The sequence below is a fragment of the Lytechinus variegatus genome, chromosome 16 (assembly GCF_018143015.1).
Source record: "Lytechinus variegatus isolate NC3 chromosome 16, Lvar_3.0, whole genome shotgun sequence".
Lineage (NCBI taxonomy): Eukaryota > Metazoa > Echinodermata > Echinoidea > Temnopleuroida > Toxopneustidae > Lytechinus > Lytechinus variegatus.
Window position 1 is genome coordinate 19855877 of NC_054755.1, and position 25520 is coordinate 19881396.

General features: G+C 37.2%; 1 protein-coding gene across 2 annotated transcripts; it reads right to left on the reverse strand.

Moving 5' to 3' along the window:
• Positions 1 to 418: 418 nt before the first annotated feature.
• On the reverse strand, positions 419 to 24935 carry LOC121429760 (inactive ubiquitin carboxyl-terminal hydrolase MINDY-4B-like). 2 transcript variants are annotated; one of them, XM_041626962.1, is made up of 13 exons: positions 24512 to 24935; positions 16311 to 16530; positions 14750 to 14848; positions 14149 to 14268; positions 10660 to 10754; positions 9888 to 10077; positions 8887 to 8952; positions 7807 to 7877; positions 4751 to 4895; positions 3675 to 3773; positions 3044 to 3224; positions 2081 to 2162; positions 419 to 1358 (listed from the first exon to the last, which is right to left on the reverse strand). In XM_041626962.1, exons 2-13 carry the CDS (start codon positions 16428 to 16430, stop codon positions 1310 to 1312), a joined length of 1317 nt encoding a protein of 438 aa, XP_041482896.1. In that variant the 5' UTR covers positions 16431 to 16530; positions 24512 to 24935; the 3' UTR covers positions 419 to 1309. The 2 variants fall into 2 exon arrangements, with proteins under 2 accessions (XP_041482896.1, XP_041482897.1); XM_041626963.1 differs by lacking the exon at positions 24512 to 24935 and adding an exon at positions 19138 to 19278.
• Positions 24936 to 25520: the final 585 nt, after the last annotated feature.

Here is a 25520-nt window from a genome sequence, read left to right on the forward strand (position 1 = left end):
AGCACCCTAAACACGTAATTTCCATATTCTGAAAATGCACCCCTTAACAAGTATTGGCGTGTGAAACCCTACCCTTAACAAGTATTGGAAACAAAACGATATACTCTTGGCAAATATTCCCTGAAATGAACCCCTAAACAAGTACAGGAATGTTTTATTGTTACGGGTCCTTCAGTCGTCGGCTTTACCTTATTTGGTTTAGTACGACCCCTTCTTCTACACCTCGTGCAAATCGGACTCTAAACACGAAGTGTTGGGGCAAAAAGGACATCCTTTATAAAACATTTGAATTTTGTTTTATCATCCCCGCAAATTCGACCCTAAACACGTAATTTTCCTCGCGAAATAGATACCCTTTTTTCATTATTTTTGTGTTTTTGACACCCTTATCACGTTACGTACGTAACGTGCCCTATCGTGAAAAAGACATCCTTTTTACGTGTTTTTTTGGTCACGCATGGTATCCACTCGTCAATGTAAGTGGCCCCTCCGGGTGGGATACAACTAAGTAGCTGATTAAGACATCAACCTCTATTTGTTTTACAGTAAATATGAAGAATGATCACATGAAGAAAAGTTACTGAGGATAAACTTGTAAAAGAAACCATGGTTCAATCCAGTTGACAAGCTTATGATAGAATACGTAGCCATAGTATCTTGTGAAAAATATATGAAAAAACAAGAATAGGAATGTGATTGTAAATTTCCCCACATTAACATCCTAAATAAAGTGTGCTTAAGGCAATGTAAAAAGACATGATAAAATTCATCTTATTTTCAATTGGCATATTCATGAGAGAAACATCATATTTTCTGAAGATAATTAGAATTAAAAGATTCCACCGTTCTAAACGAGCTCACCCTTACATCATAAAGAGATTAATTATGGCACTTTTAACAAGAGGAGAACATTTCACTTATTGTCAGAGGACAGTTGCAAGATGGAATACAAGACAATTTCTGAAAATATACATGTACAGAAATTATAATCAAAGGTAAAAGTGTTATATATTGTTAACTTTTGTGTAAATTTGACATGAATTGATTGGATTTTTGTTATAGGGCCAATTAACACAAGCATTGTGCTTTCTTTGACCCTTTCACATATATAATACATTTCATGTCAATGATTCTGTACATTTATATATCTTTAATTGTGGAAATAAAGTTGAATTGAATCAATCTCAATCAGCTTAACTGTGACAAATAAAGACTACATATGGCACTGTAAAAAACAGAATACATTTCACTTATTATTTTTTGCACACTTAGGGAGTATCTTTACTCATCCTGATTGCTGATTGGTTCATCAGAAGAAAGGGGGCGTTCCATTCCAGTCTATATGGGCACCAGGCCATCTGTTTCAGAGGGAGGAAATGAAATTTTAAAAAATTATGTACTTGATAAAGGTGAAAGAAACATTAGGATATTAGTGAGTTGTCTTTTACTCCTTCTTACCCAGATTTTACTGCTTGTTTTTTCTTCTTAAATCACTATTGAACAAACATCGTAATAATAATTGTGACCATCATTACCATTATGACGTTTATTCACTTCAATACGTTCAATTAAGGACAAGACCATCCCAACAAAAAGTACATTTGAAGAAAAATAGAAAACTCAAACAAGCATATTATTCTTTTTGTTGCAAATTTGATATATTCAGGTGCTAAAAGTAACTCTGTGAAAAATTTGGTGAAAGTGACATGGCTTACATTTTAACTGTGGAACATCCCTAACTGACTTATAAAAAGTGCAAAAATTGGGCATGGCTTATGACATCAATACAAACATGTTCAAAGGTGCCATATGGCACCCTTCATATTTACGAAGAAGACACCCTATGCTACGTACACTCTGAGCAAAAAAATAAAATAAATAAATCCATAATCATCATCATCATCATCACCATCATCATCATCACTATCATCATACCCAACATCCTAATCATCACCATCATTATCACCACCACTATCGTCATCATCATCATCATCATCATCACCATAATCATCATCATCATCACCATCATTATCATCATTATCAGCATCTTCATCATCATCATAATCAACCAATCACAAACCTTGATTGAATGCACTCATCTACTAGAGGAATATTCTTATCGTCCTTTTTCTTTTTCTCCTCCATAAGCCTCAGTCTGGAATCTGAAAACAACAGAGAACATTACACTCGTAAGTACTGTAACTAGATTGAAAATGCCAATGAATGTGATTAAAGCATATCTTTAGTTTTGGTAAATCAATTTCAGTAGATGAAAATTACATTAATCATATCTTCATGAATCAGATGAGAAAACTCAATCTGCATTACTATAAACACAGAATCATGATTTGGAGCAATATGGATCTGAGACATGCACTTGCATAATTTCACACAACTTTGTACCTGGGCATCACAAATTTGTTCTCAAAAGATGTGCAGAATTTGAAAGTGGGGTTGAATTTTTTTTTGTGGTGGAATGGTCAAGCAAAATGTCAGGGAAGGGGTTGATTCCCCCTCCCCCAGCTGCTGAGGGTTAACATCCAAGCCCGGGGGGGGGGGGGGAGTTGGGGGCAGTCAAATTGCTGTACACATGCCTGACCCCAAAAACGTGTTTAAATGGGTGTTTTTTCAGTTTAACGCAGGCCGCGTAAAAACCCCGGCCATTTAAAAAAAGGGGGTGCTTTTGGAAGACTGGTCAATCGTATTTGGGGTATGCTTGTTTTCCGAACTTATTTTTTTTTAGACTAGCCAAACGTGTTTAGGGTATGTTTTTTCCCCAAGCTTTTTCCCCAGGGCTTTTTCCTCCTCGTTTCTAAAGTGTACGGGTTTTTCCCGAGTGTAAGCAAGACCCCGGAAAGGGGCCTGGGAAGCAGGGAAAATGGTTAATAGCAATTAGACAAAACTTGTTTACGGGTCAAAACGTGAAAATGAAGCCCGCAAAAAACTTTTTAGGGGGCATTTGGAAATAATTTTGTCGCGCCTGTGTACAGCAATATATTTGACTGCACCAACCCCCCGGGTGTCCAAGAACCAAGATACTAACCAACTGTCAACCTGACTTCCTCCTTCTGCTCACTCTGACCCGTATAGAAATAAAGACTAAACTTAGCCTCACTCCTCCAATCTCGGTTTAGGTTCAGATTACAGCAGAAGAAGAGTGAATAACGTCCTTTTAACCTCAACACCCAGACAGGAAAGACAGGAGTCTTCAACATGCTCCCTATCTGTAGAAGGGGTAATAAAATGGATTTATGACCTTTTAACCTCAACACCCACACAGGAAACACAGGAGTCTTCAACATGCTCCCTATATATCTGTAGAAGGGTACTAAAATGGAGTTATGACCTTTTAACCTAAAACTCAAACAGGGAATACGACAGTCTTCATCATGCTCCCAATTTGTGACCAGACATGGCAAACTCACAAAAAGTCACTCAAAGTCAATTGGGCTAATAATCATTCCCAAAAGAAATTGTTCAAATGATAATAAAATACTATGTCCATTGACCGAAAATCATTTATACTTGATTACCCTTATGTCTATGTTTCATGAACTAGATAGATCCATAAAATTACTACGCTACGAGTTGCATATGCAGCGCTTATCGAGAACCTCTGTTAGAGAATATCATTATGTTATAACTAACATGGATAGGAAGCTGAGGCTACTTACTGTGATTTTCTTGATATTTTTGGCTTGTTTTCCTTCGGGCCTGTCAACCACAAGTATACCAATTTCAGCTCTCTTTTGGATGCCATAACGAGGTACATCCTAAAAGGAATACATGTATAAAAAAGAGAAACACATTATAAAGTACTAGTTATCTAACATATGCTACTCTTATCACAAGATGACCATACTTTAATACAAAAGCACTTTAAAAGGGCTGTTTTTCAGATTGGGTGAAAAATGAAAAGGGAATCAAAATTGAATATCTTCATCCTCTAAAATTAAACTCAATATTTACAGATTGAAATTCTTAGCGTAATTTTAGATTCATTCAAATTGACCCCCCCCCAGTTTAATAAGGGTTAAGGGCAACCTTAAGAACGACTGGTGATCCTTTCTTATGCGCTAAACAATCGCCAATGTATAAACCATTTGCCACAAGAAAGGATCACCAGTCGTTCTTCAAGTCGCTCTTAAATTATGAACAGCTGTATGAAACCCCCACCCGATAACAATGCCCAACAGCCAATCAAAATCAAGGATTCCATGGAAGATATCATTTGATAGTATACAAATAATGAATATTTATGAGTGCAATGGACAGAATACTTCATGAAGTGATAGACAAAATGATCCAGTTAACTCAGCTTCGCCTTGTTGAATGGATCATTATTTCATCTATCACTGAATGAAATATTCTGTCCATTGTACAAATGAAAAAAACATTCATTATTTGTTTTATATGACACCTAAAAATTGTTTTTTTTTTTTTCATATGAAATCTATGAATTTCGATGCAAAACATGCTCATGCAGTGCGAGTTCGGTCTGTTGATCGTTACGTCATTACAACATGCGCACTGCTGGTGCCTGCTGCAGCTGCAGTCCCATGCACACGTGCATGGACAAAATCGTATGGATGCAAAATTGCACGGTTGATGACGTCATTGCAAAATAGGCTGAATGAACGATATCAAACAACCAATCAAATCACAAGGATCTATCTAGGTGTCATATAATACTTTTTATTCAACAAAGCTCTACAGTACTCTTCTGATTCTTGGAACTACATGTACTAACCAATGGTTTGGAATCCAGACCATACTCCTGTTTTCCATTGAAGAGGTAAGGTGTGGCCTGTCCACTTAATACAAGATTGATGAGTGAAAGACTGCATTGGTCTGTCTCTGTCCATAGATACTCTCCTTGAAGATCATCTTTGAGTCTTAAAATGTTAAGAGAAAAAGAACAAGTACAATATATTTTATTCTCCTTTGAGTGTAGTAAAAATTAAAGACTTTAAAATCACTTGTTCTACAAGCAGTTGAACTAGTGATCTACAGATGGTCTTGTCTTTCCGTTAATGCCAACAATCATTGTATTGATTATTATGGCATATGAATGTCAAGATTGACTTGACCTGAATTTTGCCGGGACTGGCAGGTGCTACATACCGGGTGAACACCCTACTCTTTGACGAATAGTTTAACGTGCATAGGTTGTGACTCTCCTATACATGGGACCAACATTTGCGTACTTTCCGATGGACGGAGTGTTTTCCAACTGCATTCACACCTGCATTGAATACAGTGGTTAGGCACACTTACCGTAAGTAACGGTGTATTAACCGCACCAGTGTATTAATCACACCCTCAACTTTGGACTAAAAAAAAAAAATTCTCACATTTACATGCATATTTGAGGTACGAAGAAACAAAATCTAAGTTTTTAAGATTTCAAAGTATCCAAAGAGATTACCGGTATGCGGAAATATGCTGTTCTTGATCAATTCATCTACAAATGTTAGAAAGAAAGAACGGTCCCGACAATATTGGCAACTTACACACTCACTCACCTCACAGTCACAGTGTACACACACAGCACTGCCATTACATTGCAAACTACGATACAGTACCAGTCATGCCAGTACATCTTATCAAATTATGATCTGTGTCTTTCCCAGCGTAGGAGGAAGAAACATTCACATTTCTTGCATCACAATCTCACAATCACTTTCAGAAATTTGATGTCTTAGCATGAATTTTGGATACAGGATTACAGGAAGGTTCAAGAAACAAAGAAATTGACATTTTGTCCAGTTGTTTACGGCTTCGTGCCGTCTCTCTCGTGCGTGGTTTACATGGTATCTTATGAAAAGCAAACAGGAAGGAAAAAAACAAGCTGGCGCGAAACGGGACTTTGAATAGCGCCAGCTTAAGTCGCACTACAACCACATTACAACGCAATCTCTAAGCTCACTCAACTCTCGCTCAGCGGTGACAAAATATTACCGAGTATGCTTGGCGTCTCTTTTAAATTAGCCAGGGAACTTCACTACTTTGAATCGAGAATAAAGTCAAAATTAGTGTCATGAAGGTGGGTGCGTTTGTTATGGACAACATTTAATTAATGTAATAATCGCTTCCCATTACCCGCAGCTCATACCCCTCTAAACGACATTGCCTGGGCGGCTACGCCCGGCCACTCGATGTGTTGTGATCTGGCAGACATCGTACATGTACGGGAGGGGTTACGGCGGGCTGGCTCAGACCCGTCACCGTGTATAAACCGCACCCCCGACTTTTGCTTCTATCCCGCCAAGAAAAAGGTGCGGTTAATACACCGTTACCTACGGTACACACAATGCTAGCATCAGATTTTTGTTAGAAGCATTTTGGCATGAGCGGGGCTCAAACCCCTCATGCTGAGATCTAATCTTATCCAAAACATGTGCTCTGACTGAGCTATGCTGCCTCTTATACATGTTATTTAGTCTAAATCATAGGGTTACAATGGGGTTTTATGTAATACATGTATGCCCGGTGGGGTCACTCAATATGACTTGGGGACCGCATGACCGTTACCAAAATCGCGGGAAAAGGGGTCAATTTTACGGAACGTCCGCGGACAGAACACTCCTCGAAGTAGTGAAAATAGGGGTGCTCACCGTCCTCGATCTGATGGAAATAGGGGTCAGGAAAAAGGGGAGAACGATTACGGGAAGTAAAATCTGTCGCCGAGTCACCAGCCGCATAATGCTCTGTATCTTTATATGGACAACTCTACATTTATTTTTACAAAGAATTCTGCTTTTCTTATTTTTCAAGAAAAATAAAGTTCTTTTGGATTATTGTATCAGTATGACATGGCTCTTGGTCATCTTTAAGGACTGAGCACTCTGACGCCTGTGTTGCAATTTCCTCTAATGAGGAAAGGGTGTACATGCCCTGTCCTTGAAATACGGTAATTAGGGGTAAATTTGCGAAATGGGCAAAAGTGTCCTTACAATCTTATAATTAGGGGTGTTTCAAGGTACCATTTTACCGCAATTTTGTCCTTGTTTTGCGTGAAAATAGGGGGTAAATTTCACAAAATGTCCTTGAAATTGACTGCAATAGGGGGTCACTTGCATTTGTGGTAACGGTCATACGTGTCCCCCTTTGCGGCTGAGTGACCCCACCGGGCATGTATGTTTAGGGTTATGTTAGGGTAGCTAGGGTATACTGTTAAATCCAGGGTTGAATTCAGTCATTTGATTAGTGTGTGGAAATTATAGAGGAGCAATTTTTGCCAGAGCGAAGTTATGATTATCTATCGACGGCCAGCAACATCAACATCTATTATGCAGGTTTGTTCAATTTTATAGCTATGATGTATATTCATGCATTGTTTTCTTGAAAATTCACTGTGCTCTTTGTATACAGAGGACACTGTGCAAGTTTTTCATTAACAAAAATTATGACACTGATGGATTTCCATAGAGTTACAAATGATCATGAGATCAATCGTAACTTTTACTTTGTAAGTCGGTGCCCAGAATCCTACAAAAAGACTACTCAATTGTTGATATGCATGAATACAAAATATGTGCCAAGTAATTTGGGTAGAAAATGTGTCAATGCCAAGAAATTTCTGAAACAAATTTGGTATTCCACCTACATGTAGGAATTGGGGATTTCCAAGTATTAATGCACTGTCCCACTGCGCTTATCTGAGTCGGTTATCTTTGGTGTGATCATATTTCAGCTCAGATACCGTGATTGTACAGAATTAGGTGAATTCAAAGGAATGAGATCTACATTGGAAATCTACTATATAATAATAAATCTACTTTATAATAATAATACAATGCTTACTTTGAGATTCTTCTTGAAAGGATGAGACTGAAAAGGAACATCAGAGGGCCTCCTCCAACCTGGTCTTCAAACTGCACAAAAAAGAATGGTACCACTTTATTGACAGAGGCATAACATGTAAATATAAACAACACAGTACATGGGTACTCTCTGAACAAGTCCTAAAGATTTCTTTAGGTGATGTAGCACAGTGAATAGATTCAAAACCTTGAACCACAAGGTGTCTAGTCTTATTTTAGATACCTCATACTATGATCATTATCTCTGATTGGTCAAACTGCATCATGTGATGCGGTGCTATTTAGTCTATCATCGTCTCAGGGGTTTGACTTACTGTACATTTCTTATATCAAACACTCTGATAGTACTCGTATCAACAAATTATGTTTCTAAGCGCGCATCTAGCTGGCAAGAGCTCATTGGGTGCGCTGCTGCTTGGCCATGTGCGCACAGCCATCAGTGCGCTGGCCAACTGGATTTATCGGTTGTCCTGGCCAGCATGCAGCAGAGCAGCCCGGGAGTGCAGCTCGTTAAGATTTATCAAATCAAATTGAGATTATATAGAGTTACACTAGTCATGACCTAGTCTGCTGTGCAGACTCTGAATGGCTCGTGAGGTGGGATCTACTACTGGTTTGCGAAGCAAACCAGCCTGAAAGGGCGAGCAAAGCCAGCCACTTCTGCAGCCTCAGTAGACCTAGTCTGCTATGCAGACTCGTTGAATCAGCTGAGGTACACACACTGCAGATGTGGGTCTACATTTGTAGACTAGTCATGACCAGTGGTCCTGAAATTTAATCGATTGGGGATAGAGTTATGTGACTGCCTTTGCAAGCTCAATAAAAATCTCAATTTTCATTTGGCCGACATATTGTTAGTTTTGGGGGTGACTACTGGATAGTCACATTTGGTGTATCATCTTCCCTCAACCTATTCCTCTTGCTCTCCTACACAACTTGCTTCTACCCAATATAAAATGTTTAAACCTAGATAGATTACACATTTTTCTATGAAGAAGGAAAAAAAATCGAGTGATTCACTTTCTTAAAAAAAGAAGTTAAGCAAAATGTATACACTCACCATTCCTAGTTTCTTGTCCAGCAATTTGTGAAGCTGCTTTTCACTAACACACTCTATCACTTTGATCTGGGGGAAAAGATGAGAAAGAAGAAAGGCATCACTATGACATCACATAAGCGGCCAATTTGAAGTCTCCATAGGTATAGTGATTACCAATATTTACAACTTTTAAAAATTCATAACTTTCTTGTTATTTGTCCAATATTGTTCAAACTTTCACCTATCAACTTGTCAAATTTTTCTTTTTCTTATAAAGACAAGTTTTTATTTGGGTTGAATTCCCCCTTAATTTCACATAAAAGTAATTGTACATCCTGGTGGGTATGCAAATGAGGTGACTGATGATGCCACCCACTCACTATTTCTTTTGGAGACCTCTACATGTATTTTTCTGAAATATTCTAATTTTCTCCTCATTGTCCCTTGAAACCAAGTTTTATTCCCCCCTGAACATGTGGTATTAACACCGTTTTAATATTTCATGATTCATTCAAGTTCATTCTCGATGTTAAATCTGTAAAATTGAAATGATTCAAAAAAAAAAAAATGGTGAGTGAGGGGCATCATTGTATCTCTTATTTGCATATCACTGAGCTGTGCATATAACTGTTTTGTGAGAAATACTTGTAAGTGAAGCTTTGAAATGACGTAACTTTCTTATTTTACATCCGATTTCGATGAAATTTTCAGCGTTACTTGCTTGATCTTTCTCAATTGATTTTAATCAACATTTGTCAAGGTTAGACTTGACCTCTTACAAACTGTAACTGCCTGTGCACAAAGCATATAAATGACAGAAATCGGTAGTTGATTGATTAATCTGATGAACACGGATCACAGATCCAAAGCTACCATCTATAATTCAGCTCCTTTAGCTTTTTATACCCCCCCCAAACAAAAACCCCCATGACCACATTAATGCAACATTGTAAACAATGGACAAAACTTAATTATTGATAGTAGTGAAATGTGCCCTAATCCCGGTCCTCTGGAACACTCACCTCCTGAATAAAATGCTCCAGTCTCTTTTGTTGTGAGTAAAGCAAGGCAGCATACTTTGGATAGTGTAGAACAACAATAGCTTTCTTACATTCTCCTGCTCGCCATAGAATAGTAACTAGCGTGCTAATAAATTGCTTCCTCTGGGCGTAAGCTGTAAGTGACTTGCGAACTTTAATCTGACCTGTAGCTCTGAAAAACGTGAGGAAATACATGTATGCAATATTAGTTTGCAGTTAAAAAAAATCTTTAAAATGGAAGTCCACAAGGAGTGTGTTTTATTAAGAACTGTGTCACTACATGTATGTTAACAACAATAGAAACCTTGCCTGTGATTGGCTACACAGCTCTAATATATGGAAGCTTAAAAGTGCCACCAAGATGTTCAGATAATTTGTATGTCTTCATCTCTTAGGAAAATGACCACATGATGAGATCGTCATGTCTACATCCCGTGGGAGAGATGATCAGATGACAAGATCTTGGATCTCGTCATGCCTACATCCCGTGGGAGAGATGATCAGATGACAAGATCTTGTCATATCTACATTCTGTGGGAGAGGTGATCAGATGGTTGAAAAACATAATTTGCATTGACTTTGTACACGGAATCACATTTTTTGAGCAATTTTGGGTCTGACATGCACTTCTGCAATTTCGGAACCACGTACCTGGGTGTTGCAAATTTGGTCTCAAAAGATGTGCAGGACTTTCCCCTCTCCCTCTAATTCTTTCTCTATGAAAAATTACCAGAATGTTTTGTATGATTTTTACCTTGCTGGATCCTGAGTAGACTGGTTGCCATCACCCTCTAGTATCTTTTGAATGAACTGTGCCTGGATAGCAATTAATAGTCCTCTTGCTTTATCCTGAAAAAAAAAAAATAGAGGATTAGCGAAAATGATCACATGGGTCAAGAGCAGCACAATGTGGATAAATTTCTTGCCAAAATCCAATAGGCCTTTCCACTCAATTTGGGTATTTTACTCCATCCAATCACCAGAAATCTAATGATCAAATTTCATTTGCTGGACTATTAATGAAGTACATGTCAAGTATAAAGCATGTATCTCATAAAGCATTCCCACAAGACGGAAATTTACACCCAATCACAAGAACTTTGTTGGTTAAAATTAAACTAATAAACTATTAAAGCATGTCTCTACTAACTATTTTTTATTTTTATTTTTTAATAATTCAGTTCTTATTGATAAAATAATTATACAACAATCAAGAAAACAATTACATGGAATATCACATATAGCATTACAATATACAATTAAACAAAAATTGAATAAAAAAAGAAAAGAAAAAGGAATAAAGGAGCTACATGAATTACACCATATAGAGATTTATAAAGATAACCATGAATATTCACAGCCAATTACAGCTCAAAATCTCCATCTGCGGAAATTAGTTAGTTTACCTTGCTTTCTTTGCTATATCCTATACTCTGTTTCTCTAATCATTGGGATCGAAGCAACAATTATAATTAGACATGGATACCAGTGTTTGTTAATTAACTGCTTTCATGGTGGTCAGCATATCTGAAAGGATTATCTCCTGATAATTACTCTAATTATCTCTCTATAATTAAACTGTTTTGTACCCCACTCAATGTACATATTGGATGCTATAACACACCAAAATGGTTTGAAATTAGTTCTCACCTTCAGCACTCCTACACTATGTGCAGTCGTGCACTATGATACATTTATATGCCAACCTACATGTACGTGTACCATAAAACTAGGAATGAAATAACATGCACTGTGCACGATATCAGGGTAAAATGAGATGAATAAAAATTGTTCATATTATCGGTTTAAAGATAAAGAAACCAAATAAACTTTTCCTCGAAAATCTAAATCAGTCCATTCACTTTAAAGAAGGACTAACTCAGTGTCAGAGCAAAAAAGAAAGAAAAGGAAACAAAAAGAAAGTTGATCAGAGGGCGGATGAGGGTAAAACAAAGAAAGGTGATTTAAACAAAAAATTAAGAAACAAAAAAAAAAGTGAGAGAAGAGAAATTGATAGGACAGGGGGAGGGGGGGGGGTAATATCAAAATGAAAAATAGAATGAGGGGAGGAATAAAAACCAAAGTAAGAAGGAATGATAAAGAGGAGGAAAAAGAAATGAAAGGAGTTTAAAACGAGAAAGTGAAATACAGTATAAAAATAAGGGGAGAAGAGAGAAGGAAAATAACAGAGAGAAGAGAAAAAATGACAAGAAAAGACAAAGAAAAATAGAATGAGAAGGGGAAAAGGAGAAAAATAGACAAAAGAATAAAGACAAAAAGACAGAGGAATAATTACAAACAAACAAACTTGATCATGCGCCACTGTTACCTATAGTAACAGGAACATGATAACAAACTACTCAGAAAGATGATTAAATATTGAAGTCTGCTACTTAATCAGGCTAATGGCAATGATGAAAAGTCATACTGTACCCTATAGGAAATTACTGATGGTACATATATACTGTACACAATCTGTATACAGTATACCTCAAGTTATTACCTATAGTATAGAGTTTCTGGCCATGCATTTTTCAATTTACATGGACTCCATTTTAAAACAACTACCACAATGTTCCAAAAGAATTTTATTCTGTTTTGGTGAAAACAGAACAAATAGCATAATTTTCTTTGTGAATGCCATTGATGCAAATGATTCCATTCCTTGTTTATAAATGCCCGAATGATGCATTTTAAAAGGATCGGGCACAGTGCAATATCCATACTATTATGAATCTGCATATAAAGCCTACTGGTACATGTACGTATGTGAATTTAATTCAGGTTATCAACAGATTAAAGAGTCCCACTGAAGCTGAAAATGAAATTAACAAATAAAAGTCTTATATAATAAAAGCAACCTTGAGAGCACATCCTAAGTGTATACATAAACCCATAGTAACCCGAGTCGCTTGCCTAGTATGAAAAAAATTTATGCAGGTTTAGAATTTTTTTTTTTTTTTGCTTATCAACAGTCCCGAGTAATGAAAGCTACAATACTTATACTGTCTGTAATAATAACCTGGAATATAATAGTAAATTGTTAAAAATGAATCCCCTAAGAAAATGGAAATTTAATTTATGTTCATTAAACTTGTGTTTGTCATGGTCTGTAGAACAATATCATGTTACGTTTTCAGCGTATAGAAGTTTACAAGAGTTAAAGACGACTGTCATCATATCAGGTTGTAATATGTATTTGTATATCTGATGGATAAACAGTGTAAGCTGCTTTTTTGTATACATTGCGTTGTCATGTTTTATTTTTGTTGTTGTTGATTATTATTATTGTTAAAATCATTGATATATTTTTGTTTTTTTATTATATTGATTCAATAAAACACACACAAAAAACAGTCTGAGTAATGTGGCGTACACTGCAATATTTTGTAGATTACAACCCTTCCATTTGTAAATTTCACTTTAAGACATTGGTCTACATGACAGGGAGCTTAAAAATCACTTTGATGTGCATAATATCATGATTTGATGAGGTCAGGCAAACGTCTGAGATATCTTCCCGGCAGAACCTCACGCTTTGTAAATTCTTTCGTTCCAGTTTCAATTCGTGCATTTAATAGCCATACATGTACTTGAAATTATGTTATTCCCCCTGCCTTTATCTTACTTTCTCTTATCTTTGCTTGTTGATTTGTATCATGTTTAATATATGTATCGTGTAATCTTCTGTGTGTAATAGTAGTAGTAGTATGGTATTTATTCAATAAGAAACTGGCAAAACAGTCCAAAGACTGAAAAATCCAGTGCACAGTATAAACAAAGGCAATTAAAGTACAATATTATAAAGTGTGTATCATGTAATATTCTAAATTATTTTGTGCGAACAAATTGAATTTCCATTTGTACTTGATTGCAATTGGACAATAAAAATATCTGAATCTGAATAAAATATAACAATGATCATGTGGATGAAATAACACCCACAAAGAAAAATAGAATCAAATTTGGGCAGAAACTTTCAAGATATCTGACTGAAAAATTATTGTATAATTCATCTCATAAGGAGTCAAATTCCTTTATCATTAAATAAAATTGGGATAGTACTTTCAGTAACTTTATTTTTCACATTTTGAAGCATTAAAGAGATATTTGGGTTGAAATTTTTTCAGGGCTTCATTTTAAAAACATATCACAGACACAGATCAGGGATAAGTGAGACCTTGCCGTTCAGGTTTATAATTTGTCAAATCATTGCCTTGATAATTCATCCAGTAACACTTACCCTTGGTGTAAGTAGCCCATAGGGAAACGGGCCATCTGGGGGACACCGTACAAACGAAGCCCTTTTCCATTCATCGCCGATAGTAAACGATCTTCTACCAAACAACACATCTCTGATCCCCTGCACAAAAAGATACAATTTGTGCGTTTCATATAAAGCACGCAGGCAAGTTTCACCTTTCATTCGTCTTAATCCTGACTTACATTTACCCGGGGAGGGGCTGTTTCAGCCCCCCCCCTCAACATTTTTGCCATATATCTGCTACTTATTTCATTTATATGGAGATACATTGTTCACACATGTGTGAAAAAAATTAACAAATATGATTTCATGTAATAACATAAGAAAAAGGAAAGTGTGGATTTGACATACCTAACGAATATTCATGACGGCGTGCAACTAAATGTATTTTCACAAATATTGGTAACCTTGAAAATTCAATAATTTTGTTATATCCGATTTTGATGAAATTCTCAGCATTCTGCTCTGTAAATTTTACTTTATTTTTTTCCATGTAAATATTTTCAGCCCAGCGTACCCCTTTAAGTGTCTGTTGGCACCAAACAAGGACTAGTGTATTTTAACACTACCAAGATCTTACCTCGGCAGTTTCCATTGTGATGTCATCACCGGCTTCTTTCCCATCCTGTTCTTCAACTTGTTCCTTGGTCTTTGTGATTTTAAATTCTTCTTGTGATGTCTGTATCAAAAAGTGTAAAGAAATGTTAAACAAAATACACGAATAAATTTTGTTAATAATAATAATAATAATCCGCTTTTATATAGCGCTTAATCCATCGGAACGACGTTTCTAAGCGCTTTACAGATATATTATTACCCCGGTCATCGGATTCAATCAGTCATTCCCGCACACAATGTGTGCACATCCTCCACTCCCTGGGGAGTATTCCAGTCAGTCGCCTGTGAGGCGCACACAATACTGGACAAGCTACAATGACTTTCACATCCTACCGGGTACCCATTTAGCACCTGGGTCGAGAGTGGCAAAGTGTGGATTAACGCCTTGCCAAAGGACGCCAGACCGCGGTGGGATTCGAACACACGACCCTCTGTTTACAAGGCGAGAGTCAGAACCACTACACCACGGCTCCTCCACACACGGTTACAGACGGTTAAAAATGCACTGTTTTATTAATCATGGCACACATGAAACTTCAAGTGCAATATCCATAAGGTCACACTAAGAATTTTGACTTTCGTTTTTCAACCCATTTTAATTCAGACTTCAGCATACTTATTAAACATTAATTAATTCGCCCTAGCCTCGATTATCTCAGGTACATGGCTCAATTGGCTCACATTATTACAGGGTAATGAAATACTACTGAGGGGGGGGGGGTGGAGGAATCAAATGCAAACAAGGATCTTCCGGAAAATAAGGTTAAGACGCTTACAATTTCCTGACAACTGGGTTTTAAATTATCAAATTTGCTTTTGACTATTGATCTGTTTTGAGTACAAGTGTTTATATTTTCTCCTATACCTTGATAAGATCAAAAGGCTAGACGAGTCTCTCAGCTCAAAATAATAATTATAAGTAATAGTTTTTTCTTTAATATACACTGTACACATATGATGGCATGCAACAATGTTTTTCAGCACTACACACTCTATTATCCTGGCTATCAGGTGTTCAAGCATACATATTGATACCCGTTTATCACTGGCGGACAGAGGGGGGGGGGGGAGCCGGCTTGGGTCCTTGGGGGCCATGGAGCCGGTATGGACCCCCCAATTTTTCTTGACCAAGAAAAAAACAGAGAAAAAAAAAAACAGAAAAAAAAAGAATAGGAAAGGAAATTTATAAGTGAAATATATGTTTTTCTGAGTAGTATGTGAAATTTATTACATTACATTTGTTTTATTGAAAAGTTCCCAAATTTTGCTTGCTTGCAGCTTTTGAATTCAACTCTTCCAATATGTCTAGGTCCCTCAAAATTTTTTACTCATTACACCAATATGCTATTTACAGTGGAGACTGGTAAGCGTAACATTTTGACCGCTACACTGGGATTTAAGCCCTGGAACTTGGTAGTTCAAAGTAGAGTCTTGACTTAAGTTAACTATTGACACGAGACAGAATGAGACAAACACATTACATGACCTTTGACATTTTCTTTCATCGGGGAATGTTTTCTTACTTTTGGTCTTGCAGCAGAGGCAAAGAGGTTATTTGGTGTGGCATTCTCCAAAGCAGCAGCTAACTTGAAGAGATCTGGTTGCTGATTGCCTCCCTTGGTGGCTGTCATCCCAGTTGACATCTTGAATGGAGGGCTGAAACTCTTCAGGCAGTTCCTTGGACCCACATGTCAAGGCAAACACGTTCACTGGTCACGTGAAGAGGATACCTACAGCGGCGTCCTGTGGAGATGAAAGGGAAAGGATAGTCAACACACTGCAAAAACTCCGGTGTTGATTTAACACCAGCCCGTAATCTATATATGTCCACACCAGAGTGTTAAACAACACCGGTTTTGGTATTAGTCTAACACCAGATACAATGTAGGTGTTTATAAAACACCAATTAGTATTAAAACAGCATCGGTTGGATTCCAAACTGGTGTTGTTTCAATACTTCTCTGTGTCGACATATATAGATTCCGGGCTGGTGTTAAATCAACACCGGAGTTTTTGCAGTGCATAAATCATAACAGAGAGATGATTGGGGGATGGCGAGCTTTGATGGTGGTGGCAGCAAGAATGAAGTTTACTGATAATGGTGGAAGTGTGGCGGAGGTGGGGCACCTGTGGTTGTTGAAGTGATGGTGATGATGATAATAATAGCCAATAGCACTTTTCCCAGAATGGCTCATGGCACATTATAACCCCGGTCATTGGATTCATTTCAATCCCGCACGAAAAGTGCACAATTTCCACTCCATGGGGAGCATTCCTAAATTTCATTGCAGCCTCATAATGGCGCTGGCAAATTCAAACAATAACTTTCGAATCCTACCGGGTACCCATTTAGCACCTGGGTCGAGACTCGAGAGTGGCAAAGTGTGGATTAACGCCTTGCCAAAGGACGCTAGACCGCGGTAGGATTCGAACACAAGACCCTCTGTTTACAAGGCGAGAGTCAGAACCACTACACCACGGCTCTTCCATAATGATGGTCATGAGGTTTATGATGCGGCTGCCTGAGGGGGCGGTGGTTAACAGCGCAAGCTATTGATTATTTTAAAGATGATGAAGAGTTAGAAGGTGCAAAAAGGTAAAGAAGAAAAGACTGTAGATGAGAAAGAGGAAGATACATGTAAGACAGGGCTGTCACAAAAGTTGACATCTTGATCAGAGGTGAAGATCTTCAGGCAGTTTCTCTATCTGACCCACATATGCCAAGACAAATGTTTTCACTGGTGATGTGGAAATGATGATCATGGGGTAGGCAAGGGGTGGTGTTAGTTGTAGCACTATATAGTATTAGCAACCATGTAATTTCAAGATGATAATGATGATTGTGATTTTGTAATTTGTTGCTGGTGATGATGATGATGATTGTGATGATGATGATTGTGATGATGGTGACAGCGGCTACTATCAGTGATAATGATGATGATCACTGTGTGATGATGGTCGATGGTGATTATTGGGTTGTGTATATCAGTCATGTTGTTCTTGATATGATTGCAATGATGATGATGGGGATCAATGCTGATGATCATAATAATGATGGTGGTGATGAGGTTGGTGCTGCTGATCTGGGATAATCACATAGGTGATGATTATGATATCGAGGAGAGTGGCAAAGAGAGATGAAAGAACCAGAGTATTCAAGGAGAAGATGACTAAAATGTAGTGATTGCGAATATACATGTAGCATAGGAGGTGGGAAAAAAATGAGGAAGAGTCAATGGCAGAGTCCAAAAGAAAGCTAAGTGTGCCTTTTAGCATGCTACAAGGCACACAAAAAGAAGAAGAAAATGAGGATATTGAAAGTATGGAAAGTAGAAAGAATAAAGGAAAGCAGATGAAGATAATGGGAAAGATATGGAGATGAGAAAGAGACAGTGGAAAGCCTCTGACAGTCTTGCCTGCATTATGCGATTCGATATAGCAGCAGTGTTGACTTTTAACACAGCTATTTAATAAGTTACTATTCACAAAAGAAAACGCTCATATGATAATAAAATACTATGTCGATTGACCCAACATGACCTTTGACTATGATCATGTGACCTAAGACTGGTGCAAAACAATCATTCATACTTAATTACCCTTATGTCTATGTTTCATGAACTAGATCCATGAACTTTCAAAGTTATGCCAATTCAACAATTACCCCCAACATGGCCAGAGTTCATTGACTATAAATGACCTTTGATTTTGGTCATGTAACCTGAAACTCAGGCAGGATCGTCAGTGATACACTATCACCCTTATGACCAAGTTTTATTAACTAGGTCCATATACTTTAGAAGTTATGACAACATTTAAAAAAACTTAACCTCGGTTAAGATTTCGATGTTGATTCCCTCAACATGGTCTCAGTTAATTGACCTATGACCTTTGAACTTGGTCATGTGGCCGGAAACTCAGGCAGGATGTTCAGTAATACTTCATTACCCTTATGTCCAAGTTTCATGAACTAAGTTCATATATGTTTTTAAGATGACTTTTCACAAACTTAACCTTGGTTAAGTCAAGATTTCAGTGTTGACGACGTCGCTGTTGCCGTCGGAAAAGCGGCGCCTACATGTATACATGTAGTCTCACTCTGCAATGCAGGTAAGACAAAAAAATGGTGAAAGAAAAAAAGAGAGAAAAATCATGATGACGATGATTGTCACAAAGTGTCGGGTATTCAATTGGTGAATTCATTCAATTACACAAAAATGTAAATAAGCATCATTCAAAATCAAGACAACAAATAAAACCACCTTTTATTAGAAATGACAAACATTAAACCACTCCAAAAAAGCAATAATCGACATGGAAAGATCAAGAATGCACAAATATATTGCTTACTGTTTAAGAGCTCCAAAAAAGAGTATATCCTCCCAACCACCACTATCTCGAAACAATTCCCAATATCAACTTCTCTAGCAACGGCATGACCTGTCAAGTGCTGATCCTATTCTAGCTCCTATCTATCCCCAACTATTTTTCAATTACTACTAGTGGTAGAAATGAAATATTCATTAACATGATGAAAGGTGGATGAGGGGAAACACGCTACCGTGGCAACCGCCAAACAAGCACTGGATTTGCACCCAGATGAAGCAAATATAACCATAACAATGAGGATTATCTACCATAGTACGGCTATGCTGTAATGAAATTCAATTTACAAAATGCGCATTTAATCAACTGTCTAATGCTATCCTGTATGTAATCATTCAAATGTTATTGTATTATTGTTTTAAGAATTAGGATGTGCAATTGTGCATATAATGGTAAAACCATTTGAAGTGAACTAATTCATTTTAACTTGAAATGGCAGTCAATTAGTTGAATGTGGAAGATATCACTTAAAAAGCAGCCAATAATAATCCATGCTTGGGTCGACAAAGGCAAAGAGGGACTGTCAAGCAAATATTTTCCAACTTCTAAAATTGATTACGCAAAGAGCAATTCAATTTAATATGCAGCGCGAGCATTGATATTGATTAGGGATAGACCAATTTGCACAACAAATTTCATGAGTGTTGGTTGAAAACTAATGAAGGAGTATGAACTGCAAGAGTTAATTTGGGGTATACAATATATTGTTACCATGGCAACATGATTTCTGCCGCACACATTTATATCTAGCACACCTTTACCTCAACCTCAAGACCAATGAGCGTGCCAAATTTCATGAGAATAGGTTAAAAACTGAGGAAGTAGTCTCTGTAATGAAAGATTTTTGCCACATTTTTGATGTAATACCATTACCATGGCAACACAATTTCCACCACCTACGAAAAATGTGTCTTGCACATCTTTACCCCAACACCAATATGCGTGCCAAGTTTCATGAGAATCGGTTAGAAACTGAGGAAGTAGTTTGATGTGCAACGGACCGACGATACACTGATTCCTACATGTACATGTAGATACCACCTTCAAACTTCATTTGGCTGGGGTATTTCATAAAAAGAACAAGGGGTGACATCATCAATTTGCTCAAAGACATGCATACAATTATTTCACCAAAATAATGCAAATCTTTAAAGGGGAATGAAACCTTTGGAACAAATAGGCTTGTGTAGAAACAGAAAAATCAAAGAATAAGAATAAAGAAAGTTTGAGAAAAATCGAACAAATAATGAGAAAGTTATGAGCATTTGAATATTGCAATCACTAATGCTATGGAGATCCTCCCATTGGCAATGCGACAAGGATGTGTGATGTCACTGATGAACAACTTTCCCTTTGGTGGACTATGAAATACCCTAAAAATGTCTCTTTTTGCTTTTTCTTATGATGATACAAACTCTTTATCTATGATGTATTCTTAAAAAATATGTATTACATGCCCTCATATAGACAGAACACATGATCTATGGATAGATGAGACATTTTGAGGGTATTTCATAGTCCACCAAAGGGAAAGTTTTTCATCAGTGACATCACACATCTTTGTCGCATTGCAATTTGCTATCTCCATACAATAGTGATCGTAATATTCAAATGCTCATAACTTTCTCATTATTTGTCAGATTTTTCTCAAACTTTTGTTGATCTGTTTCTTTGATTTTTCTGTTTTCACACAGGCTATCTTGTTCCAATGGTTTCATTCTCCTTTAATATAATTTGATGGTGGTGATTTTTGACATGATTACTAAGAATGCATGAATACATTAAAGCAAGCAACCAGACGACCAACAGCTTAAGGTCCTCTCCTAAGGACCTGGTAATGAGGATTAATGCCTTACCGAAGGGCACTAGCGCACGAATGGGGAATCGAACCCAGAAATCCGAAACCCCTGCTCTACTAACTGAGCTATCGTGCATCCTTTAAATTTCATATTCTTTGTCTGAAATTGATAATTTCAGAGTTTTGTTTTTTCTGATCTATTCAAATCACATTTTAAGTATCGCTTAAAATATAGAGTAAAGATGATGTGCAATTTTGCAACATTCTTGTGCAAAGTGCTCATGAAAATACCAAGTTGTTGCTTGAAGTCTTTCTCACTTATTTCCCAATTTTTCCTTACATTTATTTTCTTCTAGAGCTTTTTTCTTAATCACTTAAAAAAAATCATGGTCAAATTCAGCCCCCCTCCCCATCAGTCGCCCCTGCCATCCAATAGCACTGACCTTGGTTGAGCGTGTAGATCTGTCTCTCTCTCTTCTCACAGATAAACTATACAGTTTAAATGCACTGACAAGAGTTTTTGCAACTACCTCGTAGAACAAATTTGAGCACACAGCAATTGTATTGAAGGTGACAGTCAAATGACAATGAACAGCTGGAGACCTTTGTCAAATATTAATGAAACAAAACAGCAGTTTCGTCTAAGTTTCAGAGCTGACAAGAATTTTGCAAATATGTCCAGAGTCCAGGACTAAACTCAACTGCTGTTTTGATTCAACAAATTCAGGTCAATTGACAATAAATTTTTTTTCTGTTTTTTAAACATTCTGCGACTGCATTGCAGTGAGTTTAAATCTTTATTTTTTATACAAATAGAGGAAAAATTGATTATAATTGGCCTTGATTGTCATTCCAGGCAAATCATCTTTTGAGTTGAGATTAAACTAGGGTTCATTTCATACATCCATTGTGTCCGTTGATTAAACCTGTATTCTCTCTCTATCTCTCTCTCTGTATACAATTATACTCTACAGTAAAGAGACAGGGGCAACAAAGGTTCGGAAATCAATACATAGGATCCTTTCATCAAGGGTTTTGTTTGTAGTGAGATGCAGTAGTTTGCAGATCAAACTATACAAACAAAGTAATAGGAAATGGATGGGTTGAGAGCAACGTTCGTACTCTGAATCCAGGGATCAACATGATGAGAGGAAAGCCACATTGCTGTTGAAGAAATAACTTCATGGTTGAAGTGTAGGGGAGACCGGGGTTAGTTGGAACATGGGGTAAGTTGAAACATTGTAATTTTCTTTAAAGCCTGTAAAATAAATTTATGCAATACGGCCTTCAATTTATTGCAATGAGGGCAGTATTGCATAAATTTATTTTACAGGAGTTAAAGAAAATTACAATGTTTCAACTTACATGTACATGTACCCCATGCTCCAACTAACCCCGGTCTCCTCTACATACTGCATTGTACACAATCGCTATGCAGATGAATAATTATCTTATAGTCCCCAGATTTATATGAAAAGAGGGAAAAAAATTCAAGATGAACATGATATATAAGAGGAAACACAATATTTCATCCTAAAAAAATGAAAAAAATTTGAAACTTGGTCAAAATCCTTAATCCAATAACACTTAACTGTATATTTCTCAAACTTGTGAACAAATGAGCTGATCAGGGTGCTTGACAAGTTGTGTCCTCATATATTTTTTTGCCAAAAATATTACAACAATTTGTTTTAACATAAAGTATGTTTTGTACTGTATGCCACAAAAGAACAACTTAGAACACAGAATAGGCCTCACCCCCCTCCCCCCCCCCCGAAATCTGGGGCCTCTTCATTAATTATTAAAAGACTAGTATAAAGTAAACTTGTGTCCCTGAACTTAGAATTTGTTTTCTTGTTATTTATGACAGATGTTCAAATTTAATTGCTTAAGATACCAGTACCTTATCTTGTGGAGAATTGCATAACCGTATCATCAAATGTTATATCAGCAACTGACTGGGGACAGAATGGCCTGGCTCTGTCAATATTTCATCACACACAAGGACATTCAAATCTTTTAGACATTTAAGAATTACAGTTCTTTATAACAGGATCTAGTGGAAAATTGCATAACTTATCATGAAACGCTTATCAATGCATTGTTGCAGATAAGGACAATTTACATATGCAACAAAAAAATAGTTTTAAATCACTTAAAAATTTGTAGCACGTTTGACTATTTATTTACAGATGAATAATAGATTGATTTGATTAACAATGTAGAGAAATAACACACACAAAGAAAAGTTTTGGGTGATTGCAATTGTGTAGGATATTAGAAAAATCCATTTTAACATAAAGCATGGCTCGATATTAGCAGTGGCCCGGGTCAACCAAAAATGAGAGTTTGGCCACATCAATTCTGTAAAAGCCAACATTTAGTGGCCTGGTTGGGCTACCAAACTCCAAAGTTTTTATGAAATTTTGTTGTTTTCTTTTGTTTTAGCGCCACTAAATTTGCTTTACTGGCCACCAAAAATATGAAATTGATGATTTGGTAGACCGATCGGGCCACTAAGAAAAAAAAATAGTGTGGAGCCTTGCATGGTGCAAGATATGTTTACAGATCTGTTTCTGCATGAGCTGTACTCGAAGTCTTGAACCTTTCAAATGAAATCTCCAATCTTTAATAACCGAAACAGGTGCTCTTACCAACTGAGCTACACCAATGCAGTCAAATCAAATGGTCGCACGCACCACGAACCGTCCTCTCTGCGCACTTCGATGCGAAAGTTAAGCGCACTGTATCTATTTCACGAAACCGTCCTCTCTCTTGCGTTGCCAACTGTGGCGTAAATAATGAACTTCAAGAAAATATAAAGATACGGGATGAAACTTTGGAACCTGAACTTCTTAACGAAGACACTGGTAAATAATTTGCTCTCCTTGTAGGTGCACCGTGCACTTATTGCTGGTTTAAAAGAAACTTTTCTTTAAATGTGTTTTCTGCAAAAGTAACTTTCGCATCGAAGTGCGCAGAGAGAATCTTGGGTAAAGCTATTTAAAACTGAGACTGTATGACTTGTTTTAAATGGCCGTTGTGTATGTGGATATTGTATGTATACACTCATCACTTGGCTGAGCAAGTCAAGCGCATTACCAACTAGACCAAAAGCTTCGGTCTCTGTCATGTTGGTTGTTCAGCTGAACTCCGTTGGCTTCACTCACCAAATACAGAGATTGAAGTTCTAGCGCGATCAGTACAGGGGACTCTTGGCCATATGTACTTAAGATCGGAAAGTGAATTTGCGCGACAGCCGAGGTAAGTCACTGTTTTTGTTCCTTTTAACTTGATTTTTCTACGATTTTTGGTAATTAATGCCAAGAGAGAATATTCATTTGCATTTTGGTCGCGTTAACTTTCAAAATTTTTATTCATTAAAGACAAAAATTAAAGAGCCCCGACGGGGGGATTTTGCATTGCAAGTCCCCTAATACGCTGCACGATAGCGAGCCGTCTGTGTACGAGGAGAAATTAGAATAAAAAATGTTTAAAAACTCCTCGAAACAGACGGCTGCCAGCTGTCTAATTACCAACCTGAATTTAAACGATGAAACGATCCCTCCTTGGCCTGGGCTGAACAATATCCAGTACTGCAGAAAAGGTTGGCTGCTGTTGGCGGCAGTCACGCCCATGAAGATCGGGGGACAGCCGAACAGGTGGTGGTCGATGGTCCGAGGCGATGAGCTGGAGTAGTTCGAGGGAAACTTTTCAAGGCTGCATTTATAACCTTTTCCGTTCTACCCTGGAAGAAGTGCTGTTATTACAGTGTTCGACCCGTTAAGACGTGATACAAAACATTTTTGGCTTATACGGTTTCAACAGTTTATGGAGCGATTTACAGTATATTTCATATGACACAGTCATAAGTTGCCACCCGGTACAAAATTTCCTTCCGATCTGTTCATCGATCCGATATTCCCGGCGCGGCTGGTGGCCGAGATGCAGGTGATTAATTACCCCCCCCCTTGCATTGCCTTGCATCTTTCTAACGTACGGCAGATCCGGGCACCGTCGTACAAAGAGTTACGATTGACATCCGATCAATCATACTGATGCTAATTGGCTGACAATATTACATGGACCCATTTTAGAAATACCTCTGCTATTTCAGAATACTTTACCCTTCATTGCTTCATAACTATATATGACAAACATTTCCTCGAGTTTGTATCCCGCGGTTTGTAGAGCACGGTTGGTATCACCATATCACCCCAAAAAGTATTGAGCATTTTTTGGTGTTTCAAACTGTCACATATATTTTCTGGCTATTAATTGATTATCAGGAATGTAATAATAAGAATGCAATAAATTAAACCAATAAATGAATAAATTATCAAACCAAGAACGAAACAAAAACAATTAATGAAACGAGAATACCTCCCACATACCCACGTACAACTGATGATATCCAGCTATATAGGTTGGTGTTACGTGTTTAGCAAGGTCTTGAATTTAAGGAGTTGGCATTATGAGTGTATAAGATGGTAATTTATTCCATTGGATAGCATATTTTTTTTGCTTATCTCTTTTTCTGTACATATCT

What these genes read in the sequence shown, in the direction of transcription:
- LOC121429760 (XM_041626962.1), bottom strand. Translation starts at nt 16,430, where the DNA reads ATGTCAACTGGGATGACAGCCACCAAGGGAGGCAATCAGCAACCAGAT. An exon ending in TCACAATGGAAACTGCCGAG is followed by an intron (nt 14,269 to 14,749) that starts GTAAGATCTTGG and finishes CTTTTTGTGCAG; the next exon opens with GGGATCAGAGATGTGTTGTT. An exon ending in GTCTGGATTCCAAACCATTG is followed by an intron (nt 3,774 to 4,750) that starts GTTAGTACATGT and finishes TATTCCTTTTAG; the next exon opens with GATGTACCTCGTTATGGCAT.